Genomic DNA, 18056 nt, shown 5'->3' on the forward strand with positions numbered 1-18056 from the left:
CGACAACTCCCCAGTTATTTCAGGAGTGCCTTGGGGTCTCTTCATGTTTATAACTAGGTCTGCTCTGGCTGTTCCTTCCACTCCATTTTGTGTCCATGGGGCAGAGCAGTGCCCAACCAGTAGTCATGATTCCCCTGCTGGGCACCTCTGTTGCCCAGCCCTCTTGGGTTCAAAGTTCCACGGTGACATATGGCAGAGTTGTTTGAGAATGAGGGTGAGGTTGAAATGAGCTCTGTCTCTTCTGCTTGTTGCACTGGAAGGATCTGCCTTATACCCCAATGTTTCCAGACTTCATTTTTATTTACAACCCTTTTCTTCTCACCTCTGGGTGGTAGGAAGGTCTCCTGAATCTAGTTTGGGTTGGTCAAACACAGCTACACTAAAAATTACACATGTCTCTAAGGCTAAGGCTTTCCTTTGGGGTGAAGTTCATGGTCCTTAGCTCCCCATGAGTTTAGAATGGATTTTCTCCCACCAAGCCCCTTATATTAATGGATCGTAGAGTTTGGCAGTAGGGTGTGGTGGAATTTGATAGGCTATACCACTGGTTTACCAGAGGGACCCAGATATGCTTGGACCTGACAGTGGACACAGTTTGTGTGTCTTCTCAGGAGACTCTCCCTCATTCTTGCTTCTTCAGCTGGTTCCCTTCTGGTGTTTTCCCATCAGTGCAGATTGCTCTAGTATCACCTATCTTTAAAAATTGCCCTTGAAACTGCATCCTCCTTCAGCTACTTCTCTATCTCTTGACTCCCTATCTCTTCACATCCAAACCTCTCTGTTACAGCATCCTGTTCTTTGTCCTCATAAACAGCTTTCATGACAATATATAATCATCTGTGTATTTGTGTGATTATTTGTTTAATATTTATTCCTAATTAAGCTTGATGTCATGGATCATGAATGTTTATTTTCCTGTTGCCATTTTATCTTCAAATATCTAGCACAGAATTTAGTGCAGAATATATGCTCACTGAATATTTGTTGCAAGCATGAATAAATGAATGAATGAAGCAAACAGTTTTCTGGTGCACTACCTTCCCAGAAGCCAAGTGCATCTGAAACTCACTTCTGTTTGAGCTAGGACATTTGGTGAGTGAGAGAGAAAGAGAGACGTGAATAGTGGGTAAATACTAATGAAATACATACTTATCCAAAAAATCCACTATATTCTCTTCCTGGGCAGCAAATATAGATAGCTGTTTATTTGTAAATAAAGTCATGTCTTGGTGGAGACAGAAAAAAAAGGTTTGAAAATCATCATCAGAAAACAGCTTGGGAAAAGAGATTCTGATAGCACACATTATCACTTTTAATTATTTATCCTTTCAAATTACTTCTTTAGGGAGGTAGAAAATATTTTGGAAGGAGTGAAAGAAGAAAAGAAGACCTAGAGACATAGCTCAAAGTGAACACTGCTTCTCTTGGGTTCCTGGATTTCTTCTGGACATTTCCTCAAGATGAAACTTCAGACACTTTGGTGAGATTTACCATTATTTTTCTTTTTACTGTATCTTTTTAAAAAGCCCCAGATCAATGCATGACCAAGGTAGATCATGACAGTGAAAATGAAAGCCCCTGAAATGTCCTCTAAAAGGCAGATATAAGGAAGATCTCTGATTTTCTGATCTGCTGACATAATGCCTGGATAGTAAAAAAAAATTCCAGTAGGAAGTGGCTTTAAATCCCTATTAATATTTATAAAAACCTATTCTACTTTAGAATAAAGTTTAAGATAATGAATCATGGATTCATCTGATTTTATTTTATTTATTTTTATTTATTTATTTATTTTTTGAGACGGAGTCTTACTCTGTCACCCAGGCTGGAGTGCAGTGGCGCGATCTCGGTTCACTGCAAGCTCCACCTCCTAGGTTCACGCCATTCTCCTGCCTCAGCCTCCCAAGTAGCTGGGATGGATTCATGTCATTTTAAATCAAGGCCTTTTATATATGTTTCTTTTTTCTAATAAAGACATAGTCAAAATGTCATCATATCTTGCCCAAATCTCCCAAAGGCTGAAATTTGAATGAAAATATATGATGTTTTTTTCAGATAAATTAGAGAGTATCTCTTATGAAAGCACATATCTTGGGCATTTTTAGGTCCAAATGAGGTATAAAAATGATAAATATTGAGAAAAGAGATATACAGAAAGGCTATAGTAAAATGCATTCAAAGGGAGCCATTTGTACTCTTGTAAACGATCTCACTCTCTCCTTCCCTAGCTTTCCTAACTGACCTGTACCCCATCCCCACAGTCACAAACTCTATTTATTTATTTTCCTTTCAGGAGTTTTTTTTGAAGGCCACCATAAAGAAAGTGCATTTCAATTGAAAAATTTGGATGGGATCAAAAATGAATCTCATTGAACACTCCCATTTGCCTACCACAGATGAATTTTCTTTTTCTGAAAATTTATTTGGTAAGTTGTCAAGTTCATTTGAATGTCACTAAGAACAAACTATGATTTGGGAATACATGAGGAAATGCCTAGATGATGAGTCCAACCCAGGGTCAAGAACATGTTTTTGTTCCTTCTAAGTACTCAATCAATGTTAGCTACTCTGCAAGGTTAGAGGAAGATCGGACCTTGGATTCATAGAACCTAATGGTCTTCATTTTTATAGATGAGGACTGCAAAAGCTTTGTGAATTGCTCAAGGCCGCGAGGCTAGATAATTAACAGAGCAGGGAGTAGAAAGCGATTCTTGCTCTAAGGCTAATTCCAATATTATTATAGCAGGTACTAAACTATGAAATCATGATTCTTATGGCTTAATATGATACCTATTAAAGGCTGAGTTTACTTAGGTTATAGCTGGGCAGATTTCCTTTTGCAGTTCCTCCGGTCCTGGGGGATCTATGGCACAGTGTCAGGATTAGTCATTTAAGCAGGATTGAGGACGACTTGTACTAAGTAGTTTTCAGTAGATCTGTAACTAGATGATACCATAAAATGATATATTGCTCCACTTTATGCATTTATGAAAAACATCTCATTATAAAGAGTTTCAACTGAGAACATTAACAAAGAGTCAGCCAAGGCAATATTTTGGGTGGGGCAGGGAGCCTTTCTGCCAGTGTTAAAATAATTCCCTTCTGCATAATGGCCCTGCTGGGAGCCTAGGATGCTCCCAGTTTTCACCCTACGTTAATATATGGGCCATGATATACCATAATAGTGAAAATGCAAACACTAGAAGTTCCTCAAAGTTCAATGTATGAAGGCATTACTGCTTATTTGCTTGCTGATATTCCTAGGACCTGTTAATTAATAATTTGTGCTGTTACCTATTAGTCATTAACACTTTAGTGTGTGATAGCTGATTAGGCCATTTCCAAAAAGGGGTCATTATTTGTAATAATTATTTACATGTCTACCTGCCTCCATACAGTACAAATGCATTTAAGGGCAGTGACCATATTTCATTAATATTTTATTATTCAGTGCATATTTAGTAGGCACTTGATAAATAAGAGTCCAGTAATAAACAATAGAAAGGAAAGGAAAAAGAGGTTTAGGGAAAAAACAGATGTTGATCAGTAACTCTCAGAGAGACCAAAGGCAGCAGTAATTATTTATTAAATGCCAGTTCTCCCAAGTACTTGCTGCATCTTATTTCTTCCAGTTGGCTTATCTTCATCCTGTAGATGCAGTCAAGGGCAGTGGCAGGCCCTGCCTCCATGTCTAGCCACTTCACCATTTGCTTCTGTCCTGCCTCCCCTTCTATGGTTCCTCAGAACAAAATCAATGTATAGACATCTTAATGATTTTTTCCTCTAGCAATCAGAACTCACAGAATAATTAGGACTGTTGGCATATACCACTGATAAAGAAAAATTCCACTTAAGATTTTTTTTTTCAAATAAAAACTGCCATTTCCTGCTGGAAAATTTTATGACTGTAGGCTGAGATTTCTGAGCTTAGGCCTCATGATTCATAAACCAATCTATTCAGATCCAATTTGTACACACACACAAAAAAATTGTAGTGTTTTCCTTCCAAGCTAGCCCAATTTTTAGCCAGCACACAAGATTTCAGGGTGATTTCTGCAGCCATAAGGTGAAAAAGATGTCAGTAAATACGGAAAAAACCATGAAGATGCCATCAGGTTAGAAGCATCTCAAAATGATTGCTAAGGAAGCACTGTGCCTTCTGCTTTTATGGTGTGGTTCTCTCCTCTCTCTTTTTTGCTGGACCACATTCTTATTCCATTTCCTAACACTGCATTTAAGGTTTCTGAGAATATATAGCATGAGCTGCATGAGCTGCAATGCACAGCTATAATTCTTCTCTGGAGCAGTCTCCTCAACTCTTCATCTGGTCCCCTCTTCTGGTAAGCTAATCTGACCATGTGCGACCATTAGGACTCCTTTTCCTTTTCTCCACTAGGCTGTAGAGCCAAGTTTAACATTATTTTCAAATCTCTTTTCCCTAGGCCCTCAGTCTCACTCCACTTAGCATACCTGAGCTAGGCTGGGTGTGGTGGCTCACACCTGGAATTCCAGAACTTTGGGAGGCCCAGGTGGGCAGATCACAAGGTCAGGAAATCGAGACCATCCTGGCCAACATGGTGAAACCCCATCTCTACTAAAAATACAAAAATTAGTTGGGCGTGGTGGCGCGTGCCTATAATCCCAGCTACTTGGGAGGCTGAGGCAGGAGAATCACTTGAACCAGGGAGTCGGAGGTTGCAGTGAGCCGAGATCGCGCCACTGCACTCCAGCCTGGTGACAGAGCGAGACTTCATCTCAAGAAAAACAAAAACAAAATCATACCTGAGCTAAAGGTATGCCACAGGGGAGGATGAAGAAAATTCTGATTCCTTTATTCCTCTTCCTCATCTTCTTATGTGTCATGATGACACTGATGGCTTCTATGGCCTCTTCGTGTGTTTAGAGTGGAAGGCATCAGGGAAAAGACTGGCCCATGAATGAGTAGCCCACAGGCCTAACTCAGTACTCCTGGGTCTAAGCTATCCCAGGGGTTCAGAAGGGTTAATCCATGGGTTCAACTGCCCAGAAAGCTGGACTCTTTTCCAGTGGTTAACTGTGTATTCAAAACAGCAGTCATGTTGTTACAATAAGGGCAAACAAGGTTAATGGAATAGTCTACAGATAGCTGTCATTTCTTCTCTTCAAATATCGGGCACTGACAATATGCTGGGCCTTGGAATAAAGCAGGGAATAGGACAGGCAAGATCCTAGGACAGAACAAACTCACAATAAACTTGTAAATAAAGCAATAAACAAAATCGTATCGTTTTTATATCTTATTTGGACCTAAAGATGCCCAAGGTAGTGATACATGCTATGAAAGCAACAAAATAGAGTGATGCCCTAGTGTCTGGAGGGATAGGCTGCTCTAAGTGGTATAGTCAGGAAAGGCCCCTGAGGAGTCCACAGTTGAGCTCAGCCTGAAGAGAAGGCAATACCAAATGCAAAGGCCCAAAGTCTGGAATGGACTCAGAAAGGCCTTGTCTTCTACTTGTTTTTATTTAGGGGTAGACAACTGCTTTCCCATTAACCAGCTGTGCAACCTTAACAACTCACTCAAGTTCAATTGGTAAAGGTAGATTATCAGGCTGAGAATTCTAGGACCCCATCTAGGTTAAACATTTGAGTCTACAAAAATGCTACCGTTGTCCATGTCAGGAAGTGGTGACTCAATGGTACTCACCCGGTACATGGCTCAACAGGTCCTTTTAAGGTGGTCCTGGGCATGTTTCCCTTCACTGCAGGTTATTATAAAGGCCGTAATTCAATGACATCTTTAAGGCATTTAGAAGGTGACCTAAAGACAAATACTGACAAGCACTCACTATTGGGTGCTGGAGACACTAATGACCTTTTCAGTGATAACCTGCAGCTTCTTCTAGAGGTGACCATGGGTCCCTCACTCTTCAAAGGCTTTGCTTAGAGTGAAGGGGAAATGTCTTCACTCCTGTAATGTTTATTCCAAAAAACAGAGCCCAAATGAGGACTTGTGTGAAGGCAGTTTATGTGAGAGGTGATGGGGGAGCAGAGGCGAGGGAGTGGGTGATGTGACAGGGAAGGAGGGAAAACAAAAGAGGTCAGTTGTCAAGATCCTTGCTGTGGGTGAGGCCAGCTTGATGCCACTGGGAATAGCACAGAGAACTGTCAGCAGAAGGGTCAGGGACTGGAGCGTATATTAATATTAACTGGCCTCTGACCCCCGTTGGTTGAGCGTCACCCCAGGCGGCATTAACTCCCCGCACTTCTGGACTGTTTTTGAGCTCAGGCCAAGCTGTCTCCTATGAGATTAGAGAAGTCCTGGGCAGAAAGCATAGGGATGGGCGGCATGCTCTTGAAATGACAGGCGGTCAGCCTGAGGTCATCATCTGAGCTCGTGTATGATCAGTTGCCACAGATATGGCCCAGATCAGAGATGGGCTGAAGGGATGTGACAGCACCACCAGAAAAAGAAGAAAAGAAACTTGGACAGAATGGAATTAGAGAGGTGGGGGTTGGAATCACCTCCGTGAAGTCCTTTAATTTATTCTGTTGCCAGACATCCCTGATAAATCCAGATGGGAATCTAGCCCATCAGTAACTGAAACCACATAGAGGCCTGGGGGTGGAAGGACACAGTTACCACACAGAGATTTGTCTCTTTTCCTCTGGGAGATCCTGCAAGCCAGGAAGCTTGGTCAAAGATTAATTTAGTGGATAAAAAAGGCGTCTCTGTTGAATGAATAAGGCAAGGTTTTATGCAACTAGTACATAATAAAAAGTAATAATGACAAAGTCCACAGCCACCCACCATTTGACAGAATGAATACGATAGGAGATGGTATATTAACTAAAGTCTATATTTACTTTTAGCAAATTATGGTTTAAAAACTCAAAACTTACAAAAACTTAAAGACTAAATTAAGAGACAAAGCATTCCAACAATAAGAGAAGCAGCAAGAGAAAGTACAGTCTTATCCTCCCACAACCAATGCTCCTGGTACAGTGGTTCCTGATTCACGTAGCACAGTGACACTGGGAATGGAAATAAGGAATAAAATAGAGGGAACTGAAATCTCAGAGGCAAGTGAGATTCTCTGACCTTGTTTTCGCTCCTTTAAAATGAGGATAATAATGTCACACTTCACAGGTTGTTGGGAGGAAGGAATGAGCTGTACGGGAAAGTGCTCTGTAAGCTGCAAGGCATCCTAAACTGTTACAATTAATCCAGAGTTTGAAATGTAGTTGTTACATTTTAAATTGTTGATAAACACCATTCCACTCATTAAAAGAAGGAAGTACTGCTAATCTCAACATTGTGGAGTGCAAAGAACTTTCAAGGGGCCAGAGAGAATCAACAATACGTAAATAAGGCTGGGCACTTTGGAAGGCCAAGGCAGGCAGATGACCAGAGGTCGGGAGTTTGAGACCAGCCTAGCTAACATGGTGAAACCCCATCTCTACTAAATATACAAAATGAGCTGGGTGTGTTGGCACATGCCTATAATCCCAGCTACTTGGGAGGCTGAGGCAGGAGAATCGCTTGAACCCAGGAGGGGAAGGTTGCAATGAGATGGGATTGTGCCACTGCTCTCCAGCCTAGGCGGCAGAGTAAGACTCAGTCTCAAAAAACAAACAAACAAAAAAATAAAACAAAACAAAAACAAAAGCAAACAATATGTAAATAAATTTCTGGGTACCCTAAGGAGGGAACACATATTCTATCTCACGTTTGCATTATTACATTGTTAACAACAGCTTTGGAATCCCTGTCTTGTATTGCATTTAATATTGTATCTAATAGTCTTTCCAGAACCCCATTCTGATTGAGGCCTAGCAAGTGTCAGGAGGTAGATCCTAATCCCTTTCACTTCTTTTGGCTATTTCTCATTGCCTTATGCTTCACTCAGCTGTGTATGTCCGTTTTCTCAGGGTGCGCTTTATTTCTTTATTTTTATTTTTATAGAGAAAGGGCCTTGCTGTGTCACCCAGGCTGGAGTGCAGTGGCATAATCAGAGCTCACTGCAGCCTTGAACTATTGGGCCCAAGCCATCCTCCCTCCTCAGGCTCCTCATGCTTTCTTTGTATCAGAATACACTCACTTTGAAATCTGCTTCTTCTCTATGACTTCTGCTTAAATTAAAAGAATCTTCCAGGTGTTACAGAATCAGTCAGATGTTTTAAAATGCAATTAAAGGTTTTGAGATGCAGTTTTGTAGAATATTTCTGACATTTGATTTCAGGTATTTTTCCATCTCACTGAGTTCAACTCAAGTGAATGTAGTTCTGACTTCTTGGGTGAAGTAAAGTTGAAAGTTTCCAAAAGATGGCGAGATACCATTATCTCAGATAAAATGAAGCTTTGCTTTAGCATACTTGAAATATTTTGCCACTGCTGTTTCTTCTCCACAGCTCTTCCATAGCTGCAAGCAATCTCTAAGGCATTTAATTTACCGTGACTTTGGTTTTTTCTTTCCCAAGGAATCTCAGATCTGGTTCTCTTGTTAGTGGAGTAAAGAAATGGGAGAAGGAAAGAAATACTGAATGAGCCTTTTCTTATTACAAAATAGATTACTGCTTCTTTCAGCTAGGGCTTGCAGAGTTTGGAAAAGGTGTGCAATGAGTCAGAGAGTTGGCCAGTTGGTGAGTGATTCCACTGCAGTCTAGGCCTTAGCTCTCAACCTTGCAGGCTAAGAAACAGATTCTTAGGGATGCAAGTTGAAAAGGATTGACTATAAAATCATATTGCAAATATATTAACTTACAACAATAAAAATAACTGTAATGATAACAGCTAGTATTTCTTGAGTGCTTTATAGAAATTCATGTGTCAGATATCAAGCTAAGTACATTTTAGATTTGTTAACAGATTTCCTGGGTTGATTTCAATCTCTGCCATCTACTACCCTGTGGTCTTGGACAAATTCCTTAACTTTGTGCAAATTACTTGCCTTATTTAATAGGGTGATAAGAAGAATGCCTGATACACCACAAGTACTCTATTTGCCACTAAAATTCACTCTCACAACACACCTATAAGGTAGGAACCATTACTATTCTCCTTTTATGGTGTGACAATGAATATTTAGTGATGTTAAATAATGTGCTAAACATTCCATACTTAGTAAGTAGGCAACTGAAATATAATCAGGACAAGGAAACAAAATCAAATGTTTAGGTCTCCAGGCTTAGAGAATACTTCTATTCACCTTCTCAACTGGGAAGGTCTTTCAATAAGATTATCTTCCTTTAAAGTCTGCTGACCATGTCTGTTCTGAGGGATAGTTCTCAGAAAAAAAAAGCATTGCCAACATTTACTCTGGGACCTCCCTTTTTTCATGCCGTCATAACTGATGCCCCACTCAGCATGAGGGATACAACATTCACAGTGCTCCCAAATATTGTGCCAAACAGTGCCATCAGATAGAACTTTCTGTGATGAAGGAAATGTTCTAGATCTACTTCATCCAATACGGTAGCCACTATTCACGTGTGGTTATTGAACGTTTAAAATGTGACTGGTGTGACTGAGGAACTGACTCTAATTTAATTTAATTTGAATAGCCTGATATGGTTTGGCTCTGTGTCCCCACCTAAATCTCATCTCAAATTATAATCCCCACATGTTGAGGGAGGGACCTGGTGGCAGGTGATTGGATCATGGGGGTGGTTTCCCCATGCTATTCTCATGATAGTGAGTGAGTTCTCATGAGATTTGGTTGTTTTATAAGTGTGTGGTGCTTCTCCCTTCCTACTCTCTCTACTGCCGCCTTTTGAGGACATGTTTTGCTGCCCTTTCACCCTCTGCCGTGATTGTAGGTTTCCTGAGGCCTCCCCAGCCATGTAGAACTGTGAGTCAATTAAACCTTTTTTCTTCATAAATTACCCAGTGTTGGATAGTTCTTTATAGCAGTGTGAAAAGAGACTAATAAATAGACATACATAGCTAGTGGTTACTGTTTCAGACAGCAGATATATTCAGGAAAAAAAATCAATTTTTAGGGAAAAAATAATATGAGGCAATTGATCATCCCTAAGAGAAATGCAAAGGTACCCAATCTGTCTTGTTATGAGAACATTCTGTGTGAATTTCACTCAGCAACAAGGGTTTCCTGGGTCAACTAAATAATCCTGCTCATTTCTTATCTAGTATAGATGTTTCTGAGGGCAACCGACAGGTCCGTTTATTTTGGCCAGTGAAAAACTCAGTGGAGAATTCTTGAAATGAAAATTCTGAATCATTCGTCTAGCTTCATATCCTTTGGGTAGCTCTTTCACCTATGATCCTCTCAGGGCAAGGATAGCTCTGGGATTGTGAGGAGGGGAGAATGAGGTCAGAAGTAAACTGAGAACTGAAAATGGTTTTGCAGATGGCGACCGTTGATCAAGAAATTCAAACTGAAATACACCTATAGACCACCACTCTTTTCCTCTTTCTTGGCAATTACAGCAAGTGTACCTTAGTTTTTCCACCACGGGATTTTGAGTCAGAAGACCTGGGTTAAAGTCCCAGCTTCATACCTTACTAATGGGATGACTATAGACAAATCATGACCCAGCCATCCCATTACTGGGTATATACCCAAAGGATTATAAATCATGCTGCTATAAAGACACATGCACACGTATGTTTATTACAGCACTATTCACAATAGCAAAGACTTGGAAACAACCCAAATGTCCATCAGTGACAGACTGGATTAAGAAAATGTGGCACCTATACACCATGGAATACTATACAGCCATAAAAAATGATGAGTTTGTGTCCTTTGTAGAGACATGGATGCAGCTGGAAACCATCATTCTCAGCAAACTATCACAAGAACAGAAAACCAAACACCGCATGTTCTCACTCATAGGTGGGAACTGAACAATGAGATCACTTGGACTCGGGAAGGGGTATATCACACACCAGGGCCTATCACGGGGAGGGGGGAGGGGGGAGGGGGGAGGGATTGCATTGGGAGTTATACCTGATGCAAATGATGAGTTATACCTGATGTAAATGACGAGTTGATGGGTGCTGACGAGTTGATGGGTGCAGCACACCAACATGGCACAAGTATACATATGTAACAAACCTGCACGTTCTGCACATGTACCCTAGAACTTAAAGTATAATAATAAAAAATAAAAAATAAAAAATAATAAAAAATATATATGTATTTCTAAATATATATATATTTATCTATAGATATATTAGATATATATTAGATTTATATATAGATATAATATATATATAAATATATATATATATTTAGAAATAGGCTTAAAGATAGTGGAAATTAGAAATAATACCTCCCTCAAAGGGTGCAAGTGAAGATCTGATGAGATAATGCATATAGAACCACTTTGGAAACTTGTGAAGGCTATAGAAATGTCTTAGCAATGATTATTCCACTTGTATAGCTCACCTTTGCCTTTTAAAACTGCTTTCATATTTACTATCTCATTTTATCTGCAGAACAGGCCTAAGTAGGGCAAGAATTATTATCTGTGTTTTACCATCTATTGATGTGGACAAATGGGGCCCACAGAAGCTGAGAGACTTACATAAGGTTACACAGTGCATCTGGCTACATTATGCCTGGGCTCCACCCTGGATCAACTGAGTCCCCTTCTAAAGCCCTCATTTTTAAAAAACAACCAGTAGACTTAAGCTTGATGTCCAAAAGTTATGCTGCAGAGTAAAAAATAGAATTATTCCTGTTCAATAAGCAACCCAAGGTACAACATGAGTCCAAAGCTAAGCAATCATAACATCAACATAGTGATGACGGGTAGCCATCTGTTGTGCTAAGCATTTTATAAATACTATTTTAGTTAATAATCACATATAATTCTTTGAGGTTATATAGTTATCAACCTTGTTTTACAACCAAGGAAATCAAGGCAGAAAATGGTTCAGGAATTTGTCCATTGTCCACAGAGCCAATAAGTGCCAAGACAGCCTGGATGTATTAGTTTGCTGGGGTTGCTGTAACAAAGTAACATGCACTGGGTAGCTTAAACCACAGAAATTATCTCATAGTTCTGGATGCTGGAAGTCCAAAATCAAATTGTCAGCAGGGTTGGCTCCTCCTGAAGGCTGTGGGTGGAGGATCTGCTCCAGGGCTCTCTCCTTGGCCCACAGATGGTCGTCTCCTCTCTATGTGTTCACATCAACTTCCCTTTCTGTGTTTCTGTCTCTGTAACCAAGTTTCCAATTTTTATAAGGATACAAGTCATATTGGATCTTAATTTTAATTTGATTTTCTCTGTAATGACCCTATCAACAAATAAGGTCGCATTCTGAGGTACTGGGGTTTAAGGCTTCAACATATATACATCCTCATCTTACAATGGTTCAACCTACTATTTTTAGACTTCACAATGGTGTGAAAGAGACACTTTCAGCATAGTTTTCCATACATTACATGAGATATCCAGTTCTTTATTATAAAGAGGCTTTGTGCTAGATAATTTTATCCAACTGTAGGCTAATGTAAGTGTTCTGAGCATATGTAAGGTAGGCTAGGCTAAGCTATGCTGTTTGGTAGGTTTGGTGCATTAAATGCATTTTACTTATGATATTTTCAACTTATGATGGGGTTACTGGGATGTAACCCCATCGTAAGTCAAGGAGTATCTGTATTAAATTTGGGGGGTGGGAACAATTCAGCCCCTATAATACTATACAACAGTGGGCCAGGTCATCTGGCCTGCATGCATCACGCTGTTAAGCATTGTATTAGTTCATTTTCACACTGCTGATGAAAACACACTTGAGGGCCAGGCGCGGTGGCTCATGCCTGTAATCCCAGCACTTTGGGAGGCCTAGGCAGGCGGATCATGAGGTCAGCAGTTCCAGACCATCTCGGCTAACATAGTGACACCCCGTCTCTACGAAAAATGCAGAAAAAATTAGCCGGGCGTGGTGATGGGTGCCTGCAGTCCCAGCTACTCGGGAGGCTGAGGCAGGAGAAGGGCGTGAACCCAAGAGGCGGAGCTTGCAGTGAGCCGAGATCCCGCCACTGCACTCCAGCCTGGGGGACAGAGTGAGACTCCATCTTAAAAAAGAAAACGTACCTGAGACTGGGTAATTTATAAAGAAAAAGGTTTAATGGATTCACAGTTCCACATGCCTTGGGAGACCTCACAATCATGGTGGAAGCTGAAAGGCATGTCTTTTTTTTTTTTTTTTTTTTTTTTGAGACAGAGTCTCGCGCTGTCGCCCAGGCTGGAGTGCAGTGGCCCAATCTCGGCTCACTGCAAGCTCCGCCTCCTGGGTTCACGCCATTCTCCTGCCTCAGCCTCCCGAGGAGCTGGGACTACAGATGGCATGTCTTACATGGTGGCAGGCAAGGGAGAATGAGAGCCAAGCGACGGGGGAAACCCTTTATAAAACTATCAGCTCTTGTGAGACTTACAGCCTCGAGAACAGTGTCGGGGAAACCAACTCCATGATTTGATTATCTCCTACTGGATCCCTCCGACAACACATGAGAATTATGGGAGCTACAATTCAGATGAGATTTGGGTGGGGACGCAGCCAAATCACATCAAGCATTATGCTTTAAAATGCTTCCATTTTAAATCATACCATTCCATTTTAAATCATACCATTCTGCCACCTTTTGATGGGAACAAATGTCAGGACCTGGAGCATGGCACTTGACCTCCAAATCCAGTTTTAGAGCCACTGAACAGAAACCTACCTTCTAAAAGTTCTTAAACTGGAAAAGTGCTCCCCCAAAATGTTTATCTAAGAGACTGGTTTCCAGCTTACTAGGCAATTTGGCATTGAGGACTTTTCTCATAAACATTTACAAATATTCTGCTCCGTAATGAAGTTAATCAGTAAACCACACAACCTCTGTCCTCTCTCACTCCTTACCTAGTCTCATTTTCAGTTGCTGTGAATAAGCTAAGAATGGTAATGCAGTTTCAGGAGTTAGAAAATCCAATTCAAATTAGTCCTCACTGCAGCTGTACACCGTCAGGATTTTTCACGGAAATGATGAGTATGAAGCCCGCAAAAGGTAGGACACCGTTCACAGGTGCTCTCAGGTCGTGCTCTTGCAACTGGACTGAGGAAATCTGGGGACTTTGGTTGGAGATGACAGTAACAGATGTCTGTCAAAGCTGGTGGCTCAGTCAGACCCAGAAGACTGGGGTGGGAGTTTGGGTTGGAGTGATTTTTATTGGATTCTAAACAGACGAATATCTTATTGGGATGAAATCTAAGGATGCTTCCCTTAAAATTATTCATAGACTATTATGTCAAATTATCACTATTCTTCCAAACCAAACATTAGACAGTTCTAACATTGATATCAGTGGACACTTGAAAAAACATTTTAACACACATTGTTTAATGCAGTGTTCCTAAAATGGCAAGTCTCAGTTCCCAGGGGATCACAAAATCTATTTAGTGTCTTCTGACCAGCATTAAAAACTGGATTAGAACATAGAATAGAAATACCAGAGTGTCCCTCAAGGAGTAAAGACAAGTGGTATTTCATGAAATCTTGTTTCAGTTACATACGTAGGAGTATGTACAGGGGATATGAGATAAAATGTATCTAAAACTGTAGGTTGTGGTAAAAAGAAATGAAGAGTTTGGGAAACACAAATTAATGAAGTAATTTCACAACAGGTTTCTTCCAACAGTCCATAAAAAATCAGATAAGCACAGAGTTGAGCTTTAGGCCCAGGCTCTTGGTTTTCTCTGAATTAAAACATAGATTATAATTAAAACAGTATAATGTAAATCACATTTTAATATTTTTTAAAACAGAAATTCATCTTTTAAATTTCCAGCAAGAAAAAACTCGAATAATTTTTATAAAACTGATCATTGTGAACATGTTTTTGCTCATAGACTTGGTAGCATACCATTTTGTTTAAATGTGATGTTTAAAAGTGATCGACACCGTATTTAGAAATGGAAATGAATTGGAAGGCCAGGGAAGCAAATTTCCCATTTACTTCAATTTAACCAACATTTGATAAACATTTACTATGTGTCAGGCATTGAGTTAGATGCCAGGAATATAAAGAAGAGAATATAATCTAATATTTTCCATCAAAGAGTTCACAGACGAATCACAACAATCACAAAAGTATGCATGTTTATGTGGTGTCAGGCACTATGCAGTTTATATTCTTTGTCTTAGTTCATCTTTATTATAGCCTCTCATGCAGGCACTACATTATTTCAGCTTTGTAAAGGAAGCAACAGAAGCTTAAAGAAGTTCCATGTCTTTCCCAGGTTCATATCCCTAACAAGTTGTGGGTGAATTGAATCCAGATTTGTCTGCTCAGAGGGCACTCTTAGGCAGTATCTCATACCATCTCAAGTTCAGCGTGGAAGATAAGCCTGTAAACAAAAGAAATGATTGTATATACTTCCAATACGTGCCATAATAGAAGTGTGTACAGAGGTAGGAGAGGTGAATTCCACCTGGGGGAACTGGGGCAGGCCTCCTGCTGTAGGTGACCAGAAGTAGGTGATCAGCTGACAAGGCAGGGAGAGGCACTAACATCATAAAGGCCCAATGCCAGGAATAGCAAACAACTTTGCGGTAAAGCCTTGCCGTTTAGTGAAGAAACCATGGATTAAGAAATAAAGTAAGGCAGAAAAAGCAACTTTTCTAGGCACTGCAATTCAACAGAGACATTCATTAAACATTTACTATGGTCAGCATTCTGCCAGGGATGAAAAGCTGGATATAACCTGGACCCTTTCTCAGGAGCATCAGAAACTCACTGTGAGATTATGGGAGAGTGCCATTGTTTTTATGCAAACCTGATTTCCCATTTGGGGGTACAGTGGTTCTGGTCCCAGACTCCTTAGAGCTGCACTGGCTAATATGCCACATGTGGCTATTCAACTTTAAATTTTAACTTAGAATTAAATAAAATTTAACATTCAGACTCTAAGTATCACTTGCCACATTCCAAGGGTTCAATATCCCTATGTGGTTTAGTGGCTACCGTATTGGTAGGCATAGAACCCTTCTATCACCTCAGAAAGTTCCCTCAGATGACACTCCTTTAGAGAAGGTGTTGAAACCTGGAGACTGTCTATCTAGAAAAATTTTACTTTATTTTCAGGGCTTCTCAGACTCCCCTGGAGTCCATCCATGTGTTCTCATTTAAGAACTCTTTCCTAAACTTTCATGGAGAACCATCACAAAGGAATCCTAATTCTCATACTCTTTGATAGACTAATTCCAAAATAAAAATTCCTAAATGTAAATTTTAATATGTATTTTCCCTTTTAAATTGTATCAAAACAGAAATAAATTTACCTTTTCAGAAAGCATACTCTAAATTAAAGTCAAACACCTCTACTCCCTCCACATCTTATTTTCTGCCAGACAATGTTGTATTCGTTTACTTGTTTACTTATTTTTGTCCCAACCATTGACATCCCCACTTCCCAAAACACACAAACAAGAGAAAGGCTGGGCCTTCATATGTGTCTTTTCACTTTCATATCCTCAGACCCTAACACAGTGACTGCTAAATAGCAAGTGTTTATCTCACACACACACACACACACACACACACAGAGCATGAGCATATGTTTATAAATATATATTTGTAATGAAAGAACTATCCTAATACTTATATCATCAAGACAGACTATGTGTTAATAATTACTTATTAACTATCAATTAACTATCACTAAAATCAGGATTTTGCTAGATTCTTTAGGAAACATGTCTTTTAATGACACTCGACTTACCAAAACTGCTTCTCAACAACCGTATTTTACACTCAGAACTATCTTCTGAGATAGCAACAGTCCCATTTTTACAGAAGAGATTGAAATAGGAAAAGCTTAGCCAGTTAAGATCTCATGGTCAGTTAATGGTGGAAGTTGTCCTAGTCCAACCATTTTGGAATATGTTGGTCATGCTGGTTCTTTGGTTGTAAGATTCCTGCGTAATTACTTCTCTATTTGTGGAGATTTAGGGGGCACACTATGAAATGCTAGAAGTGAATGGGCTTTGAGTATAGAAGGTTTTTTGTTGTTGTTGTTTTGTTTTGTTTTGTTTTGTTTGAGACGGAGACTCACTCTGTCGCCCAGGCTGGAGTGCAATGGCGCGATATTGGCTCACTGTACCCTCTGCCTCCCAGGTTCAAGTGATTCTCCTGCCTCAGCCTCCCGAGTGGCCGGGTTACACACGCCTGCCACCATGTCTAGCTAATTTTTGTTTCTTTAGTAGAGACGGGGTTTCACCATGTTGGACAGGCTGGTCTCGAACTCCTAACCTCAGGTGATCCACTCACCTTGGCCTCCCAAAGTGTTGGGATTACAGGCATGAGCCAATGCATCTGGCCAAGAATAGAAGTATTATTTAATATTATTGTGTACTTTTCTCATATTTTTACTGATGTCCTACTGTTTTAGCATGATATTATCTGTATCTTTGTGAAAACTTTCCATTTTGATCTAGATTATTCCAGAGAGTGATATGACAGTGATATCATTATCTGACTTGACTTGGGACTCCTTTGTGTTTCTTGATTATGAAAATAATTGTTTTATTGAAATAATGCTTAAAGATTTTAGAATTGTCATATGAGGAGAAAAAAAAAACTGTACACATTTCCTTGGATGCTACAGAATCCAGATTCTATCGGTTTTTGATCTTGGGCAAATTACTTATCCTTACTAGAGCTGTGGCAGAAGAAATTGGGCTGAGGGAGGAAGGGAAGTTAAGGGAATAAGATAGGTTAGAGGATAAAATCTAAGTGTAAGTGAAACTAAATGCTTTTAATACTTTTTAGTTTTTTTCAATTCCGTTCACTCCAGAAATTTTCATCGTATTTGGTGATGAAATAGATCAGGATTTTGCTTATTTTTATCTTTTCTTTTTGTGTAATAGTTCCATATTTTCCCCCTTCCATTTTGTGGTGGTAAGACAAGGCACCATTTCTAAAATATTTTGTCTGTTAGACATACTCTTTTTTGTTGTTGTTGTTTATTTTGTTTTGTTATTGTTTTTGAGACTGAGTCTTGCTCTGTTGCCAGGCTGGAGTGCAGTGTCGTGATCTTGGTTCACTGCAACCTCTACATCCCAGGT

At 39.9% G+C, this 18056-nt stretch overlaps 1 protein-coding gene across 5 annotated transcripts in view; it reads left to right on the plus strand.

The window, feature by feature from the left end:
- The window catches only part of NR1H4 (nuclear receptor subfamily 1 group H member 4), an 85990-nt gene that overhangs the window by 19107 nt on the left and 48827 nt on the right, over positions 1 to 18056 (plus strand). For 3 of the 5 annotated variants that reach the window (XM_025402137.1, XM_025402138.1, XM_025402139.1), the window contains exons 2-3: positions 1346 to 1480; positions 2294 to 2426. In XM_025402137.1, the coding sequence (XP_025257922.1) occupies positions 2348 to 2426 (79 nt within the window). In that variant the 5' untranslated portion in view covers positions 1346 to 1480; positions 2294 to 2347. Of the gene's footprint in view, positions 1 to 1345; positions 1481 to 2293; positions 2427 to 13865; positions 13998 to 18056 lie in introns of those variants that run through there. The other 2 variants (XM_025402135.1, XM_025402136.1) reach the window with 1 other exon arrangement.

The sequence above is a fragment of the Theropithecus gelada genome, chromosome 11, assembly GCF_003255815.1.
Source record: "Theropithecus gelada isolate Dixy chromosome 11, Tgel_1.0, whole genome shotgun sequence".
Taxonomy (NCBI): domain Eukaryota; kingdom Metazoa; phylum Chordata; class Mammalia; order Primates; family Cercopithecidae; genus Theropithecus; species Theropithecus gelada.